This window comes from Ascaphus truei, chromosome 10 (genome assembly GCF_040206685.1).
Source record: "Ascaphus truei isolate aAscTru1 chromosome 10, aAscTru1.hap1, whole genome shotgun sequence".
In the NCBI taxonomy this organism is placed as follows: Eukaryota; Metazoa; Chordata; class Amphibia; order Anura; family Ascaphidae; genus Ascaphus; species Ascaphus truei.
In genome coordinates, this window is record NC_134492.1 from 12,893,082 (window position 1) to 12,911,464 (window position 18,383).

Sequence of the window (18,383 nt, forward strand, 5' to 3'; positions counted from 1 at the left end):
TTTGTACAGAAAATGTATTGTAAATTACACACACTAACATTTTGTTACCTTTTATGATTAGGTAGTGCTATACCGTGTAATGATAAACATAGTAAGGTGTGACACTGTTCTACAGCTTAACTTATTCCACTTCTGAATTGTGTAATAAAACGCTGTTCACAAATAGTTGGTACATCTCCCAATAGCAGGCTTGGACTTGGCCACTGGGTACCTGATGAAATTCTCATTGGGCCCTCGAGGTCAAAACTAGTGTCTGAATGACTGGGTGACTCCTGAAATCTTGGCTAGACTCTCGAGCTGTGATTTTCAACCTTTTTTTTGGTTAAGGAACCATATAGTTATATTATAAAATTCTGAGGAACCCCAACTCTCTCTAATAGCATGTCTGAGATCAGATGCATTGTAAATTATTCTGTATTTGGTAAAAATGTCAAATAACCTGAAAATTTCAGGGAACCCTTTAGGGGGATGCCGGGGGAACCCAAGGATTCCTAGGAACCCCTGTAGAAAAACACTAATCTAGAAACTGGTTGAATTGCTCATGGCAGTCTGTAAGGCCGAGTTCAGGGTGCTTACTACACGACGTGCGCGCGCACTATCGGAACAATGACATGGTTTTCAATTTCTTGCGGCGGCAAAGTATAGTGTTGTCGCTGCTACATTTTGCTGTTACAACCGAAATTGTGTTTTTTTTTTTGGGGCGGCATTCGCGTCACGTGAGGTGGTTCAGCGAACCAGCTCCGTGACACGTTGGCCACGCCGCAACCCGACTCCTGCAGCGTGCGGTGGAGGCGCGCACGGGAGGCCGCAGCTGCAGCATGCACCCTGAACTCGGCCTTACTGAGGCAGCAGGGAGAAGTCGGTCTGCTCTGTGTATTGCAGTGGTTCTCAACCCTTCTTTTAAGAACCAGTGTGGGCAACATTTACAGGGAAAGTTGGCACATAGTAGGTGTTGATTATTTCTAATTTATTTTATTTCGCTTTTGTTTCTTATATACTTTAGCAATTCCTCGTGTGTGGGGGCACACACACACACACACACACACACACACATACACGCGCAAGCGCGCACGCGCACATGCACATGCACACACATACATACACACACACGTATTAAATTTAATTTTTTATTATGTATGTCTTTATTTTTTTTTATGTTTTCATAGTGCCATGCGTTGTGCTCATGTCAGTGGCTCTTATTTGCATACATGCAGATACTCATGAACATGTGTTTTTTATTTATTTTATTTCAGGCGTTTGCTAAAACTTCCTGCTGTGTTTTGCTTTTCCTGCTTGCCACAATAATTGCTCCTGCCTCCCTCCCTCTCTGCTGGGGCCATACATCACTGACAGCGAGCAGGCTATCAACACACAGCGCAGGCCGCGGACAATGCGGGCGGCGTGTATGCCGGGAGTTGTAGTCCCCCCTCCAGCACCTCTGGTTGACATCCGCTATTGTTGGCCTACAACTCCCGTCATGCCCTGCGCCGCGAAGTCCCCGGATGTCCATCGCACCGGAAGAGAAGACTGCCTCTTTCCCAGCCATCTTTGGGCTTACTAGCAAAGCGAGCTCGTCGCTCCAGGCCCTCGCAGAATCGGAGGAACATCCACCTCTCGAGGGGCCATCATGCCCGGACACCTGCAGGAAGGCTTCGGGTGCGTCGTCACCAACCGCTTCGACCAACTATTTGACGACGAATCTGACCCCTTCGAGGTGTTGAAGGCGGCTGAGAACAAGAAGAAGGAGGCGGTCGGGGGAGCGGGCCCCGGGGCCGCCAAGACCGCTGCGCAGGCCGCCAAGCAGCCCAAGAAGGAGTCCCAGAAGGACCGGAAGAACCCGCTGCCCGACAAGGAGGAGAACCCGCCGCCCGTCGCCCTCAGGAAGGAAGGTAATCCGCTCCCCGAATCCATGCTGCACGGGTGGGAAAGTGCGAGGCTTTGTGGTGGGGGTAGGCCTGCCCCCCTCCCCCTCTGCTGAGGTCAGGGGTACCCCCCCTTTTTTTGTTTTAACCCAGGCACATGCTGTCATGTGATATTAATGTCACATTATTTTAACCCCCTTTTAGCCCAGGAGGCTATGTTGCTGGCCTCCTGCAGGGTTAGAGAGGGTATGTAGGGTGCAAAGCCAGGGGGCCGCCTGGTCAGCAGCTGGTGACCACACCAAGCTTCCTCTGGTTTGGAAGGGGGTTGTTGGGGACAGGCTCTTTTTGGGGGGTTTGGTAAAGCACGGTGCAGTCTTTTCTAAAGAAAACGTCATTTGGTTGGTGGGGGTTGTTGGGAACAGCCAGATTATGTGTTTTTAATTAGCTGCATAATTAGAGATTGGGCTCCATGGTGTTTGTTTTAAAACTTTTTTTATTTTTTGCAAAGGGCAATGTTTTTGTTTTTAAATGGAAGGGGAGGGGGTTGAGAGCCAGATCACATTAAACAGTAGACAAGACACATCTGAAGTACCAATTCCCCCTGTTCTGTAATGCCCCCCTGCCCGGCAGCAGAGGGGTTACAAGGGTCTCGCACGTGTTGTTCGCCCTGTCACTGGGAAGAGGCTTGTGGCGGGAGATTGGCTGCTCGGGCCTGGCTGCCAACCACGTGCTGAGGGGGAGGGCAGGGGGGAGTGTGCTGCTCACTACACGGCATCTCGGTGCTGCAGGCCGGAGGGGGGAAGATAGGCGAGTGGGTGCAAGTTACTGCTCACCACGTGGAGCAGGTAAGCCCAAATAGTGCCTTCCCTGGAGAGGGGAGGAGGGCACTAGTTGGTGGATTAGTTTGCCCCTCAACACGAACCATGTAGGGTGGGCATGTTTCAACCCCTCCCCCCCTGACAGGCCCCACCCTGGGTAAGTGCATCAGAAGCAGGGCTGGTAAAGTATATGCAGCAGCATACGTTTATGGGCTGGGCTGTGAGCAGCTTGCACTTGGGTGAAGAGAAAAAAAGTTGTGTTTTGTTATAAATAATAATTTATCTGTCAACATCTTGTGCCATTTTATAAAAAAAAAACTGTCAATCAAAGAGTTTACTTCCAGTGCATTTGGGTTCATGTTTGTAGGGACGACCTTTTCATGTTTGAGGGTAAATAGTGCTGACCAGGCGCTTGGCCTGGTAGGGTGACACTGGAGCCTCTTGGCTGTGGTGTTCTGTGGAAACTAATAGAAGACCTGATGTTTATCCCAAACAAAAGATTAGAATGCACCAAGCTTCTAGTTTAGAATTGAAGAACAAAAGGTTTTTGGGGAGAACTTTTGAAACAAACTTTCATCCAGGCCCAAACTAAAGCAACAGTAGAAGGAACGATTTACTCAAATACTTGAAAATAATAATCGGAAAGTTGTTTTTTTTTATTTAAAGTTTTGAAATCAAACCCAATAAATGCTTAAAAACCAGTGTTCGGTGTAAATGTGTTTTAATAGATACATGCGGTTGCTGCATGTATTAAACTACATTTAACAGTAATTTGAGTTTGACATTTAATGTTACTGTGTTTCTGTAGTGTCACGCCTTCCTTATAAAGAGGCGCACAGTAGGGAAAAAAAAAGGGAAGTTGCTGAAAAGTCTGCAGAATATAATCTGAAGGCGCAATGGAGAATAATAAAATTATACATTGTTTTACTTTAGGAAAATAAAGCCAGGTTCCTTTATTTTCACCATCATTCCCTTCTGTCTTCTCTAAATCATAGATGTATGTCTTTATTTATATAGCGCCATTAATATACATAGCGCTTCACAGGTGTTATTACCACTGGGTAAATATGGGGAGGTGGGGAGACCTTTCTGTGCAAAAGGTGTTTTTTTTTTTTTTTTACACTATGATGTATTTCGACTTCACCCAATTTTCTCTCTTTTAAGCGCTTCCCCCAGTGTGTGTTAAGCACAGAGCAGCAGTCCCTGTCATGTACTGTTTGGTGGGTGTGGAAGCCATTGTTTAAAATTGGGCGCAAGTGTTTTTACATAGTCAGCTAGTTTTTATGACCACACCCAAATATAAAAGTTCAAAGGAATAATTGTGAAGTCTTCGTGACAGACATGGAGTCAATTTCTTTTCCCATTAAATCTTGATGCGTTTTTTTTTGTAATGTCTGCATAAAAGTGGTTACATTTTAATTGACATGGGCAGGAATAGTTAATCCCCAATCTACACCACTTTACTGATTTCAGCAGCTGTTGTCAAGGCCAGATCAGTAGTAGTTCTGTGTTTACACACTGTGCTGTCACTCATAACTTGCTACATGCTTTTACTCAACCTTCGTCTCGTCTCTTATCACTAGTTTTCTGCTTTTTTCTATACCAGGGGTGCGCAATCTTCCCCCCGCTGTGTCCCCTCCCTGCTCACGCGCCCCCCTCCCTTACTTTGTCTCTGGCTTCAAATGACGCTGCGGGGTCACGGGACCCGCTGCATAATTTGACTGTTGTCATGGCGACATGTCGCCATGTCGCCGAAGACATGGTAAGGCTGCACTTTGTCTGGCGACGCCGCTCCAAAACAAATGCATTGTCGCCATCGCAAGCGCTTATAGTAAGCGGGGAGCGACATTGCGACCAAAAATTTGGTAGCCGGTCAAATTTGATTTTTCAGACGGTCGCCACGTGACCGCCTCTGAACCAATCAATGGCCAGGTCGCTAGCGATGTCGCTGCAAAGCGAAATACAACTTTCGCGGGTGACGTCATCGGTCACGGGCACTATATGCGCGGCCTAAGGCTATAGTTGCAGAGGCCTCACGCGATCCCCCGGCATTGAACTTAAATGCCTTGGGAAAGCGCTCGGGGCCTCTGCAACCACCGCGTTCCCCCTGAAAAATTATTTTTGACGTCCTGGGAAACGTGTGTGGTGGTATGTGTTAAACAGTGTATATTTGTAAACATTATTTTTATTTGTAGACTTGAATACAAACATTTGATGAATGTAGATCATCCTCTCGTCAAAACTCCCTATAAAGTAGTACATCTTAGTATCTTACGTTTCTCCACTTGCCTGGAAGTCTGTTGGAGGCTACAAGGTTTGTACATTGCCATTTAATGACTTGTTTGGCATGTGCAGCCATGGAGCCCAACATCTGTGTAATACACGAGTTTGTCCCCTGGAAGTCACTGCTGCACAGCAAGATGCTTGTTGATAGGTTTTGTTTGGTGTCTGTGATAGGCATCAGGAGGGTTGGCAGGAGGCCTGATCAGCAGCAGCAGCAGCCACAGCAGCCACCGCCTCAGCAGCAGCAGCAGCAACAGGCCCCTCAGGGGGAAGGAAAACCCATTGACAGGAGGCAGTCGGACAGGCGGCCACCTCGGGAACGCCGCTTTGATAAACCAGCTGAAGAAAAGGGTGAAGCAGGAGAATTTTCTGTGGACAGGTAAGCACGCCTCTTATTGTAAGCACACCGGGTTGGGCGCTCTATAAAACAAGCCGCTCCCATTTACGTGGTCCCAAAAAGGGGTAAACCGTAACTACACTTTTATATCTCGTTCCCATTCACAAAAAAATCAGGTTTATTTCTTTTTAAGTCACTCTAATGGGGTTTTAGGGTGGTAAACTGTTTAAAAAAAAAAAAACTCCTGATCAATGCAATTTTTGCTATTGAATGTTGGTTATTTCCTCGGGTGGCTAATTGTTCCTTCGAAAAAGTGGTGTGCACGGTATATCCTAAAATCATTACGCTTTTCTGAGCTATGTTTATTAGCTTTGCAAGCTTGTTGTTTTTTTCTCATCGGTCCTGAAACTTATATGTATAGTTTTTCCAAGTTCTGAAGGCAAGACGTGAGCATCTGTTTCTTTAGGCGCCCCAGCTTGGATGCACAACTTCTGTAAGAAACAATGTACCTTTGATGGCAATCATTGTACGGGTCAACACCTGCACTGCCAAGCAACCTCCATTCCTACTACTATATACTGTTTGCAATAATGGGAACTCCGTCATGTTACAGCCTTTCATACTTGTTTTCTAGTTAAACATTTTCTTCAGATAAATTTAAAGGGATCATGCCTTGGGCTTCGTCGCCCAGTGTGCGCACAAGGCGCACAGCCCTCTATGGGGCAAGCCCCAGTCGGTGTGTATGCGTGGACTCACAAGGCGCTATGTGCTACCGCCTTTGCCAAAAGACAAGATTTTTATCTTTTGCCGCGGCGGCCGAGCATTGGCCACGTGGCGTTTCAGCCAATGAGGGCGAACTGGTGCAACCGCAGACCACAGGTCGCGGCTGAAACTGGTGTAGGTGCTCCGAAGCGCACATATTGACTGGGACGGGAGCCGTAGCGAGGAATGGTTGCTGTAGATATGATTACTTTTATGAATAATAAATTACAATTTTTTTTTTAAATAGTTTTTGTTTGGCACACAATGCAAGAATACGGTAAAGACAAAAGCAAGCAAGGTGGAGGGATTACCATTTTAAATAGGACTTCTTTATTAGGGCATATATGGAAAGCAACTGTTTTGCAAGCTGTAAAGTGGATTATCGCTGATTTTAAAATGGTTTTGATCATTGGCAACACAAATCTAGACAAATATTTTACAATGGTTGGTTTTAAATCTGATCAGTTGACGCACCAGATAATTGCTTGTTTATTATTTGACTCCTGGAATAGTTGAGAAAATAATTCCACGAATGGAAATATTTTGTTGGGTTATTTATTTGTGAAGTATACTTTGCTTGTTCCAAATGCATCTAATTGGGGAACAGCCCATGCAACACCTTTACTGTGTTTTTTCCAGTGTGAACACTTATTTTTGCTTCTTAGGCCCATCATTGACAGGCCTATCCGTGGACGCGGTGGTCCTACTGGAAGAGGTGGACGTGGCGGTCGCGGTCGTGGAATGGGGAGAGGCGATGGCTTTGACTCTCGTGGCAAACGTGAATTTGACAGGCACAGTGGTAGTGATAGAGTGTAAGTCTTGTTTGTTTCCTTTTGTCTTACTTGCATTTTGTTGCTTTGTGTTTCCCAAGTAACTACCAAAACACTGACAATATAACTCATTTTGGGTAGTTCTTCACATTTCAGTGGCCCGAAGCACGAAGATAAACGGGGCGGCGGCGGATCACACAACTGGGGAACTGTTAAGGATGAAATGAGGTTGGTTGGAAATTGTTACAAGAATATACATGTTCCTGAGTATACTTTTTAAATATAAGGAAAGGTTTAAAAAATGCAGCAGTACACAATATAGTAACTAACTAAATTCATGTATTACTCCCATATTAAATAGCCAATGTTGGGCTGGGCAGTACCAGCACCCACTGGCAAACAGCACTCTTTGGTTATTGCTTTAAGATTTTTCTTGCTGAACCGAGTGGTGTATTTTTTTTTTTAACCCCTTGTGCACCATTCACCTTTACTACTTTGTTAATATGCAGATAATATAATATTTGCACTTCGGCCACTCTTCCCTTAGCCGATGTAATACTCGATACGCCTGTGTTTAAGGATCCTGACTGCTGCAGCAGACACATCCTGCTGTTTAACACTGGCCACATTTATTGTTTAAAATTCTATTAGCATCTCTTCTACAGAGGTGGGGTGGGACTGCAATATATTAGTGTGGCAGAATTATTTTGGCTTCAAACCCCAAATTTGGAACACATGGTAAAGGTGATTTTACGTCATTTTGGCCATCTTTAAGCATGGGGAAGGCAATGCGTTTTTTTTTCTTCCTTGTTTAATTCTCAGTGAATTGGATCAGACGACTGTCACCGAAGAAACGCCCGAGGTAGAAGAACAACAACCCGTTGCCGACTCTGAGAACAAGTGAGTGCTGATACTGTTCTCTTGTGTTACCTTTTTAATGCAGAATAATGCAAAAATTGCCAGGTTGATGGAAGCACCCTTTTAGAGTAGGTAATGCACGTGTAATAAGGCAGAGTAAAAAGTAAAGTTCTGTGCAAGCGTGTGGTCTCTGCTTTCACGCTACAAAAGTGCAGCCTGCCTAGTTACACGGCGGTAAGGACGCTTTAACCGTCTCCACATTCACAGTAGGGCCTGGCTGGTTTCATTAACAGTTGTCGAAGGCATCTCCAGGGTGAGATCCAACTACAGCAGAGCAGACATGACAGCTCCTGAAATAGTTCCAGTCCTGCAAGTGTGTGAACAGCTGTTCTCCCCCCTCCCCCTGTCTTTTCAACTGCTAAATCTGTTCTTCTAGAAGTGCTGTGTGCTCAGGTCTGAATAAGCAGCATGAGATGGCCATTGTGTGAAATCCATCGCTTTTATTTACAGCCATAATGCTTTCAAAATTGGTGTCTGGAGGGGGAAAGGGAGCAGGAAAGGTTTTGCACATCTTACTTTGCTCTTTTTCCAGCCATTAATTTTAGAGGGGGTGTCGTTTTACTCCTATTACACGTCCTGGTGTGAAATGGCAAAGGTCGCTGCACACGCATTTTGTAAACCAATGCTGGTAAATGTCACCTGAAGTGAGCAAAGAAAATGTGCACTGACCCATAACCTTCATACCAACGTCTCAGTCCACATGGTAGTCAAGATTTGAAGCAGGTCCAGGTCCACATTTAAATGGGGAAAGGGTGGTGCCGCATTATCGCTTTTTTTTTTTTTTTTTTTTTTTTGCTCTGTCATGTAAAATACCATAAACAAGTGCGCATTTTATACAGCAGTTTCTGGGGATCTGTGATGTGAGTATTGCTGATATGTTCTCTCTTTTACGCGGGTGCCTTTATGGCTGGGGTTTTTTTGGGGGGGGGGGGGTTACGCTCTTCATTGACTTAAAAGAATCTTTCGTTTAGAGCATTCAGAGCCCTTGGTTTTCTTGTTCTAACTTACTTTCCATGCTCATTGAGACCAGGCTTGAACAGGGGAAGAAAAGCAGAAGTAATGCGTGAAAAATATTAAATGTTTCATATTTACTTTAAGTATTAGACTCCTGTTTTGGAAGCATGATCTGCGTTTCTTAAGGAAAATGTAAGCACAATTATTGTTTACAAAAAAGCGTAATCTGAATATTGCGTTCCAAATGCACAGTCTGGTAACCAAAGTTTCACTTCAACAACTAATGACCGAAACAAAGTTCTGTGTTTGGGATTCTCTAGAGCAAGGGGTAGCCAACTCCAAGTTTTTAAGGGCCACCAACGGGTCAAAGACTGAGCCACCTGTGTTTAAGTAGTGATATCCTGCAAACCTGACCTGTTGGTGGCGCTTGAGGACTGGAGTTGACCGGCATTGCTCTAGGACCAAGGCCTGCACAACTTGTAAAGCGTGAAGGGCCGAACTGCTCCAAGGAAAACAGATTCGGGCCGAACGGGTAAAATCATCATCATATCTCCCACAGCACCCCTCATCATCCTCATATCTCCCCAGCACTCATCATCTTCATATATCTCCCCCAGCACCCCTCATCATCAACCTTTGCGAGACTCGCCCTCTGCGAGACTCGCCCTCTATCTCACACCTCCATCTCTCCCCCTCACCCATACACAATACTCCCCCTCCACATAACACACACTACCACCCCTGTAGACCACACACATCCCACCCCCTAGACCTCACATCATCTCACCCCCTCCTGCACCTCACCTCACACAACCCTCCTGCACCTCACCTCACATAACCCTCCTGCACCTCACCTCACATAACCCTCCTGCACCTCACCTCACATAACCCTCCTGCACCTCACCTTACTTTCCCCCCTACACCTCACATCACGGCAGCGCAGGCAGCGGGCACAGGAAGTACCACACGCATAGAGCGTGCAGTCCTGAGAGCAGGCTCGGGGAGGAGGGGGAGAGCTGGCTCGCGGTCGGGGGGTGAGCGGGATCGAGGTCGACGCGAGAGCGGACTCGCGGGGGGAGGGGGGGAGCGCCGCGTGTTGTGCAAGCCTGCTCTAGGTATTAATAACTTTATGAAGTCTTGGTGCCTCTGTGTAAAATAGTTGTTACATAGTTACATAGTAGATGAGGTTGAAAAAAGATGCGTCCATAAAGTTCAACCTATGCTAAATTTAGACGGCAGATACTTTATCCTATATTTGTACTTACGGTATATTGATCCAGAGTAGCATACGAAAACCCCCAGCTAAATATCTAATGATATCTCATAAATTGGAAAATTAATTCCTTCCTGACTCCAAGAATTGGCAATCAGATTACTCCCTGGATCAACATCCTTCCCATGTTTACTTATTTGGTTTTATCCCTTCTAAAAAGATGTCCAACCTTTTTTTGAACATATATTGTATCTTCCATCACAGCCTCCGTGGGTAATGAATCCCACACTGTAACTGCCCTTACTGTAAAGAACCCTTTCCTTTGTTTCAGGGAAAATGAAGCGGGCGAGGTCAAGGAAGAGGGTCCCAAGGAAATGACTTTGGATGAGTGGAAGGCAGTGCAAGATAAAGAGCGCGCAAAGGTTGAATTCAACATCCGTAAGCCAAATGAGGGTGCCGACGGCCAATGGAAGAAAGGATTTGTCCTTCACAAGGCTAAGAGCGAAGAGGTAAATGCAACTATGTACCCTAAAAACCTCAGTGTGTTTTTGTGACTTGCATTCTTTTCAGGATGTCATGTCTTGGTGTACACGTGTGACCATAACACACAGGTGTTACAATTGAGCTTTAGAGACTAAAACACATCTCTTGTTAGTCAAAGAGGTTGTTTATTTGTGTTTTTGTTTTGTTTTTTTACATTTTATTTTGGGTTTTACGAACTTTAAAGTTATTTGATAGCAGGCCTCATCAGTGTTGAGTTGCATGTCTTAATGCAAAATGTCTTTTAATGAGACTACATCATTAAGGCCGCAGTTACACATCTTTGTATCTAGTAGCCAAGTATCGCTTTAGAAGAAAAATCTCAAACTTTGTCACTTCAGCACCCTGGCAGCAGCTGCAGGTAGTAGAGGGTGCCCTTAAAAATAATCTGCTACGAGTCATAGGTCGCCATATACTCCTTGAGCCAACAGGCAGTAGGAATTGTTGCAGGTTCTAGTGGTCCAGTTTGCAATTGTCCTATATATTTTTTTTCTGTTCTATTTATTAAATCCTTTTATAGCACATGACCCAAAGGTAAACAATTATAAATTATGCTTGCAATCCAATCCGGATTGCACAAATTAAAGCCGCAAACAAATATCATCTTTTCCCCTCCCTTTTTTATTTAACTTTTTAGTTGCTGGTTCTCCGTGTAAATTTTAAAGATGGCTGCTGGGATTGTCCATTAGGAAGCAACAGTCTCTTCCTATAATTATAATAAATAATTGTTTGTTCTTGACCAAAAGCCGATTTCGCAGCCATTTTGACTTTTCCCAAACATGAAGCAAAAACAAAATAGCGCGGTGAAGCACCAGGGAAACCCCCTGATTCAGATTCTTTGCCCCCCGCCCACCTGCAACAAAAAAAACCAGTAGGCAATACTACTGCAGCGACTATTTCATGCAGGAACGTACCGGGCTCGGTATTTGTATTTCTATTCATGGCGGCATTACATTTTTTTAATTTTTATATGAAAGTTATTTTTCTCTTTTTAAATAAGTTATGCGCCTGCTTTTCGTGCTAGATGGATAGTTTTGCCATTTATCAAATCTTTGTTGGTACAAATGATTAAATATGTCAAATGGCACAATCATTTAGGTCAAGCGTGGCCTACTACAGTCCTCGAGGGCTGCCACCGCAAGTCAGGTTTTCAGGATATTCCTGCTTAAGCACAGGTGGCTGTCAGTCACTGAGCCATCTGTGCTGAAGCAGGGATATTCTGAAAACCTGACCTGTTGGTGGCCCTTGGACTGGAGTTTGCCACTCCTGATTCAGAGTCTCTAAATTGTCCATTTTGTCCAAGATTGAAATGCAAGTCTTGTCATATTTATGTTAACGGCACTGTTTTGCTGAATCGTGTAAATCACTGGTGGTATTCCCTCTGTTGTAAATTATTGTTCAGTAAAAACATATATTGTGGCCCATGGTATCATTCATCTGATGTTTTTCAGTTCTGCTTTCAAGACGACATTTCAAAATGGTTTAAATGCCTATTGATTTAAGAAACCGTTTCTTCTTGAATTTGTTTCTTTGAGTGTGGTGTTACTAGAACTGGATTTCATGGGTTATCTACTTTTTAATTCGACAAACAGATATTTTGATAGATGCGGATTGGACACATGTATTATATATGTATTAGATATATCTATCTATATATATATCTTTACATATAATAATCTTTATATATAGAACTTCAGTCCTTTGTTTCTCGGGAGGTCTTCGGACTCTGCCCTGTAAAATATGATGGTACATGTTACAGCTTACAGGCAGTATAGATATCTTATCATCACCAAGAGAATTGTAACTACTATAAAGCTATAAAAGCTGTGTTTAAAACAGCATGCATTGGCTTGAGGATTTGCTTGTGTAATACGAGCTTGAGACAAAAGGTGGCACTCATTTGCATGTCATTTCCCAGAATCCCTTGCTGCAGTGGAAGCGCTGTATGCTGGGCGATAATGGGAAAAGACAGGGTTGCAGACCTGTCTAAGACATGCAAATGAACATACAGTAATATTTACAGTTGCTTTATGCTTTACTGTGGAGGGTTTTTGTCACTTTTTTTACCCACCATAACCTTAATAATTGTGGTTATATATATATATAGATATCTCTCTCTATATATATATATATATATATATATATATATATATAATATTTAGAGATTAAAATGTTCAAACTTCAAACGTTAATGATGCAAATAATATTTGAATGTAGTAATTCAATGTATGTTCCTTGGCAGAGCTGTTTAAGGGCTCAGCATGTTGGCATGTTAACTGCCAGTGTTGTGATCACACCACCAAGTACATTGTAGCATGTGAGGGAGAGGGTTAAAAGATCTCACTTGTATTGTATCATTTGCTTGTTGTTGTTGTTGTTGTTGTTGTTGTTGTTGTTGTTGTTGTATTTGTCATGTAGCAATTTATGGTAATTTGAGTTTTCATCACACAATCCATTCCAGTTATTTCTGGATTATTCGTTTCAACCGAAGGTCCAGGCTGAGGCCGACCCCCTGGATCACCACTTCCGTAAGCCTGCGAACGACATCACTGCCCAACTTGAGATCAACTTTGGCGATCTTGGCCGCCCTGGTCGCGGTACCAGAGGAGGAAGAGGTGGCCGCGGTCGCGGAGGAGGAGGAGGTGGTGGTGGTGGTGCTGGTGGGGCCGGCGGTGGAGGTGGAAGTGGTGGGGCCGGCAGCGGTGGTGCTGTGAGGCCTAGCCGCGGGGCCAGAATTGAGAAGGTAAAGCTCGTGAGATACATAAATGGCAGGGCACCCAACTACTAAAAAGAATCTGGTTGAGCTAAATATTTTATTGTTGTATAAAGTAGACCTTGCCTTTTTAATAAACAAGCAAACGCCAAATAAATTATTTACTTTTACCTGCATATCGCCAATTGTAACAAGTGTTTCCCTTCCCAAATAGAGCGCATTTATTTAATACTAGGTTGTGCAACTTTTGTGTTTCTTGCTTTTTGACCTTCTAGAGCAAGGGTGGGGAAACTCCTGTGCTTGAGCCACCACCTGGTCAGGTTTTCAGGATATCCCTGCTTCAGCACAGGTGGCTCTCAGACCGCAGTGCCTGTGCTGAAGCAGAGATATCCTTAAAATCTGACTTGGTGGTGACCCTTGAGGACTGGAGTTGCCCGCCTCTGGTCTAGATCTGTAACAGCAAATATTACACAACATAGTGTTCCCAGGGGAAAAGATGCAATCACTCTCCTGATCTGAATTTGTCATTGGAGTGTCAGATATATTTAATACTGTGCATTTTATTAAACAAAATAAATAATTTTGCTCTTCCCAGCCTAACAGTATTTTAGTAACTTATCCCCCACCCTGTTGGAAAAATTGTGTGGCGTACATTTTCCACCAAATATTTTTTCATCCGGTTTTGTAGATCAGCGCTGCGCAAACTTTCACCTGCGGCCTCCTTCCTGGGAGCCGCATCGTTCGTGCCCTTCCCTCCCCCAAAGGCACAGCTTCAAATAACGTTGCGGGTCAGATGCACCTTGCCCTGGCGATGCGTGACGTCAAAATTACCCCGCGACATCATTTGATGCCGCATTGCCGTCGCGGCGCCGAAGACCCGGCTGCCAGTAGGTAAGTGAGGTTACAGAGGCCTCACGCCTCCCCGGCATTAAATTAAATGTCTGGGGGAAGAGCGCGGGGCCTCTGTAACAGCCCACGCCCCACCACCCCCCTGCAAATTTTCCCAACCCCCCAGTTTTTGTGCACCGCTGTTCTAAATAATGTAAGCGTAACCTGTAGTTCCCCACAACGTTTAGAAGCCACACTTCCCGTTTTGAGTATAATCATTTCTAGTTTTCCTGATGCCTTAGAACCTGCAAACGTTTTTATTTCTGTTCTCTGTTCTTTCAGTCGAGCGTTTCTGCCCCTGATGTAGATGACCCTGAAGCTTTCCCAGCTTTGGCGTAAACTGGATGGCAATAGTCCAACCCTGGTGCCATTGAGGCCCCCTTCTACGAGGCTTGCATGCTTAAGGAACCTAAACAACTACTACAAATTAAAAGAAAAAGAAAAAAAAGACTGTCAATCATACCATTCACACCTATGGACTGAATTTTATCTGTTTTGAAAATGGACTTCTCTCGCTACACAGAAGCAACAATATGGTAGTCAAGTTTTGTATTTAGAGATGTATTGGTAGCAGAGATGTTTTCATAATTTTTCAGAGATTATGCATTCTTCATGGATACTTTTTTGTATTGCTGCTTGAAAATATGCGTTTCCAAACTTGAAATATAGGTGTGAACAGTGTGTACCAGTTAAAGCTTTCACTTCATCTGTGTTTTTATTCCCATCAAAAAAATTGTAGGCTAATTTTGCAAACTTTAAGCTTACGCTGTCACATTACAGTTCTCTTCCGTAGCGGGGATATTTGGGGATCTGTTTACTTCATTTGGCAAGATGTCATGTGACTTGCTAAATTGTAAACATTGGTATAAATACCTAATTTCAATTTGGAAAGGTAATTTCACCTTTGTCTGTGACAGTGAATATTATTACGGTGAAAGAAATGTAGCACACATTGACATTTTATTAACAGCCATGGCCGCATGGGTTTGCAAATGTCACTCCTGACTTGGTATCAGCACACCTTGAACCCATTCTGTGCCACAGGCCTGCAACAGCGGATTAGTACTGCTTTGCATGCACGACTGGCACCGAACTGCTTTACCGGGCATTTAATAATCTTGCAGATACACACACAACATGCAACTGCATGTAATGTGACCGTTAGAAGCCTCTTTGCTGCTGATGTATAACCTTCTATGTTGGAAAAAGCAGCAACGTGGTTCATCCCAAGAAAAGCAGCACAAGTTTTTAAAGCCGTACGTCAAATTCCTTCCATTGCATCAAGCTTTAAAGCAATCTGCCAAGGCAAAGCCGTGCTGGCTGTTCCATTTGCTGCAACCCTTGTTTGAGAAGAAGATAGTGTTGGATGAAAATTATGCATTGGGTAGCACTGGGGAAGGGGTATTTGTCAAGTTTGATTCCCTGTTCTGCAAAGAATAACAGGGGCGGCCAATGCCAGACCTCAAGGGCCACCAACCGCCAGGTTTACAGGATATCCTTGCTTCGGCACAGGACTGAGCCACTGATTGAGCCACCTGTGCTGAAGCAGACATATCCTGAAAACCTGACCTGTTGGTAGCCCTTGAGGTGTTGTTGGCCACCCCTGGAACAACATTTACTAAGAAGGGGATATCTTTAATTTGCTTGGGAAACGCACCCAAAAAAACAAAACTTGTGAGATTCTCCTACTTTGTTCTCAGCATCTGTTGATGGACACATGTTTTTCTCCTTCAGGAGGGTGATACAAATCCTGCTCCCCTTAGAATTTTTAACATATTTAAATTGTCCCTGAGATATGAATATTACCACTTCAAAACACATGATAGGATAACTTCAAAACAAAAACCAATAAAAAAAATATATATATTGTCTACAGTGTTCGTTAGGATAAGCCTCTTTTATTTAATGTTCTTTTTACTCTTTTTAGCAGGCGATAACATTTGTAGGTTCATAACTATATAGGTTAATTGAAAACAAATCTTACTGCCCTCCTTTTTGTAAAAGTTGTACAGGACAGGCAACAAAGTATTTGGAACCTGTTAGTACCAAAATAGCAAGCTAGTAATTTGTTCAGTGCCCTGGAGGCCTTGCAATGCAGCAGTGTGGGGCAGGTCTTTCCAGCACTGGCTGGTTCAGTGGTGTTTTTATTCAACTGGCTAGCCTTTTCGAGATTATTTTGTAGGAGATATAATTTACTATAAGACTAAAAACCAGAGGTGTTCTGAATCAAAATTAAAGTTTGGTGCATTAACCTATGAATTAAATAAGTCTTCACAAGATGGAAGCACGTTTTCAGCAACTGAGGTAAATTGCTTTTTCTAGTCGGGAGGAGAATTTTTGTCAGGTGGTGGCCAAAGGGCCACTAACAGGTCAGGCTTTCAGGATATCCCAATTTTTAACAGTGTTATCAATGTGGCGCTATCTAATTTAAATATCTTTAAACGTAATAAGTGAATCAAGACACCCTAACAGGTCAGGTTTTCAGGATATCCCTGCTTCAGCACTGGTGCTTAATCGGTCTTTGCTTCAGCACAGATGGCTCTGTCTTTGACTGAACCACCTGTGCTGACGCAGGGATATCCTGAAACCCTGACCTGTTGAGGGCCATTGTGGTTACCAGGAGTTCGCCACCCCTGGTTTTTAGGTCAACTAAAATTATGCCAATATTGCACACTAAATAAATCCCAGGCATTAAAAAGGTAATAACCGTCTTACTCCTGGAATGTGAATCTCAAAATAAAATACCTTTTTAAAAAAAAAAAAAATAATAGAGAAACAGCACAAAAATCAGTGTAATGCCGATAACCAGACATCCCTTCGCCTGGTCACGTTAGACATTCAGCCTCCATTTCTTGGTTTAGCTGAGGAGAATAGGAATAATTAAAGTTTACATTTTAATGAAGTTTCTAAATCTCCTAGTACTAGGCCTTGTTCTTTTTTTACTTACGTGAAGATTTCCACACCCCCGACTTCGGATAAGGTCTCAAGCACGCAACAAACAAAAGTTACTGGAGAGTTGTGGCGCACATTTTAACTTGACAGAACTAGATTAATGCCGGAGTATCTAATGCTAGGTGGTCTTGCTCTCGGCAAAGGACATCATTAGAAATATCCGGTCAAACCCGATCAGGAAGAGTGAATTACTGTGCTGTTTCCCTCATTGATGTAAATTTGCCTCTTTAAAGTCCATTTCTGTGTGAACTGACACTGTGAACAAATCTGTCTTTGGTGGATGCTTATTGAATTAAAGGTTAATTGTCATGCTCTTTTCGGTCTGAGGAAAGGTAATATGATGACTTGGTTTTTCAAATGGTTTCCTCTTATTGTAATGATGGGATTAGATGCCCTTCCCTGCAGAACACATTTCTTTTTCAATTAACCAAAAGAGCCTGCTGACCACACAAGCCTAAATGTAGAAGACCTTTGTGGTTAGACAAGATCAGGGGCGGGCAACTTCAGTGCTCAAGGGCCACCACCAGGTCAGGTTTTATGGATATCTCGGCTTCCGCACAGGCAGCTCAATCAGTGGGTCAGTTGAAGATTGAGCCATCTGTGCTGAAGCTGAGATCCATTAAACCTGACCTGTTGGTGGCCCGCCCAAGTCGCACAGGTGTAGTTCACCTTTTGCAAGTGGCACTAATTGCTCTCATAGTTAAAGATTCAATGGAAACAATCGTCCCGTGAAACAGGGTTAAGAAGTGGTCTTTCAAACCAGAAAGTATGTATGGCTTGTTATGTAGACAACTGTTATTGCAAAAACAAAATAAGACTACTATGTATTCAGTTTCACATTATACTATCTCATTCCCATTTGAGATTGGAATATCCATGACTTGATTTAATAAATGCAGGTCCGAGGCCTAAAAGCTGAAACGTGAGATGTTCCAATCGCTTAATTTATGTGCTTTTTACATCGTGACTCATTGATTTGGAGATTTTACTCGGAATGTTTTATTTATTTTTTGGTTCCATCCATTGCCACGGGTGTAGATGAGTGAAATGAATCAGAAATATGTAGCTTAAAACAGAAGTTTTTGCACTTCTGCAGAAAGTGGCTGCGTTATTTTGTTTGACTACGTTGCAGCCAGGGGTTCTCCGGAGCTGAGCTGCGTTGATTTCACCTCTGTGGACCCCCTGCTTTCTCGGACCCTTAAATTGAAAGGTGGGAGGGGGAATATAAAATATCATATTTTTTGTTTGGGTGTGAAAGCTATAGTGCTTAATTTCTAACCTGTTACAGCGTTGCTTAAGTGATTCTAGTCCTAGATACATTCCTGTTGTATATTTTATTTGGCTGTAAATTATTGTTGCTCTTGAGTTTCTTT

General features: G+C 43.5%; 1 protein-coding gene across 2 annotated transcripts; it reads left to right on the forward strand.

Moving 5' to 3' along the window:
• The first annotated feature begins 1,506 nt into the window (after window positions 1-1,506).
• On the forward strand, window positions 1,507-17,324 carry SERBP1 (SERPINE1 mRNA binding protein 1). 2 transcript variants are annotated; one of them, XM_075615869.1, is made up of 8 exons: window positions 1,507-1,889; window positions 5,138-5,342; window positions 6,728-6,874; window positions 6,989-7,060; window positions 7,655-7,732; window positions 10,249-10,426; window positions 12,919-13,200; window positions 14,341-17,324. In XM_075615869.1, exons 1-8 carry the CDS (start codon window positions 1,628-1,630, stop codon window positions 14,395-14,397), a joined length of 1,281 nt encoding a protein of 426 aa, XP_075471984.1. In that variant the 5' UTR covers window positions 1,507-1,627; the 3' UTR covers window positions 14,398-17,324. The 2 variants fall into 2 exon arrangements, with proteins under 2 accessions (XP_075471984.1, XP_075471983.1); XM_075615868.1 differs by having other exon boundaries at window positions 1,508-1,889; window positions 6,974-7,060.
• The last annotated feature ends 1,059 nt before the right edge of the window (window positions 17,325-18,383 follow it).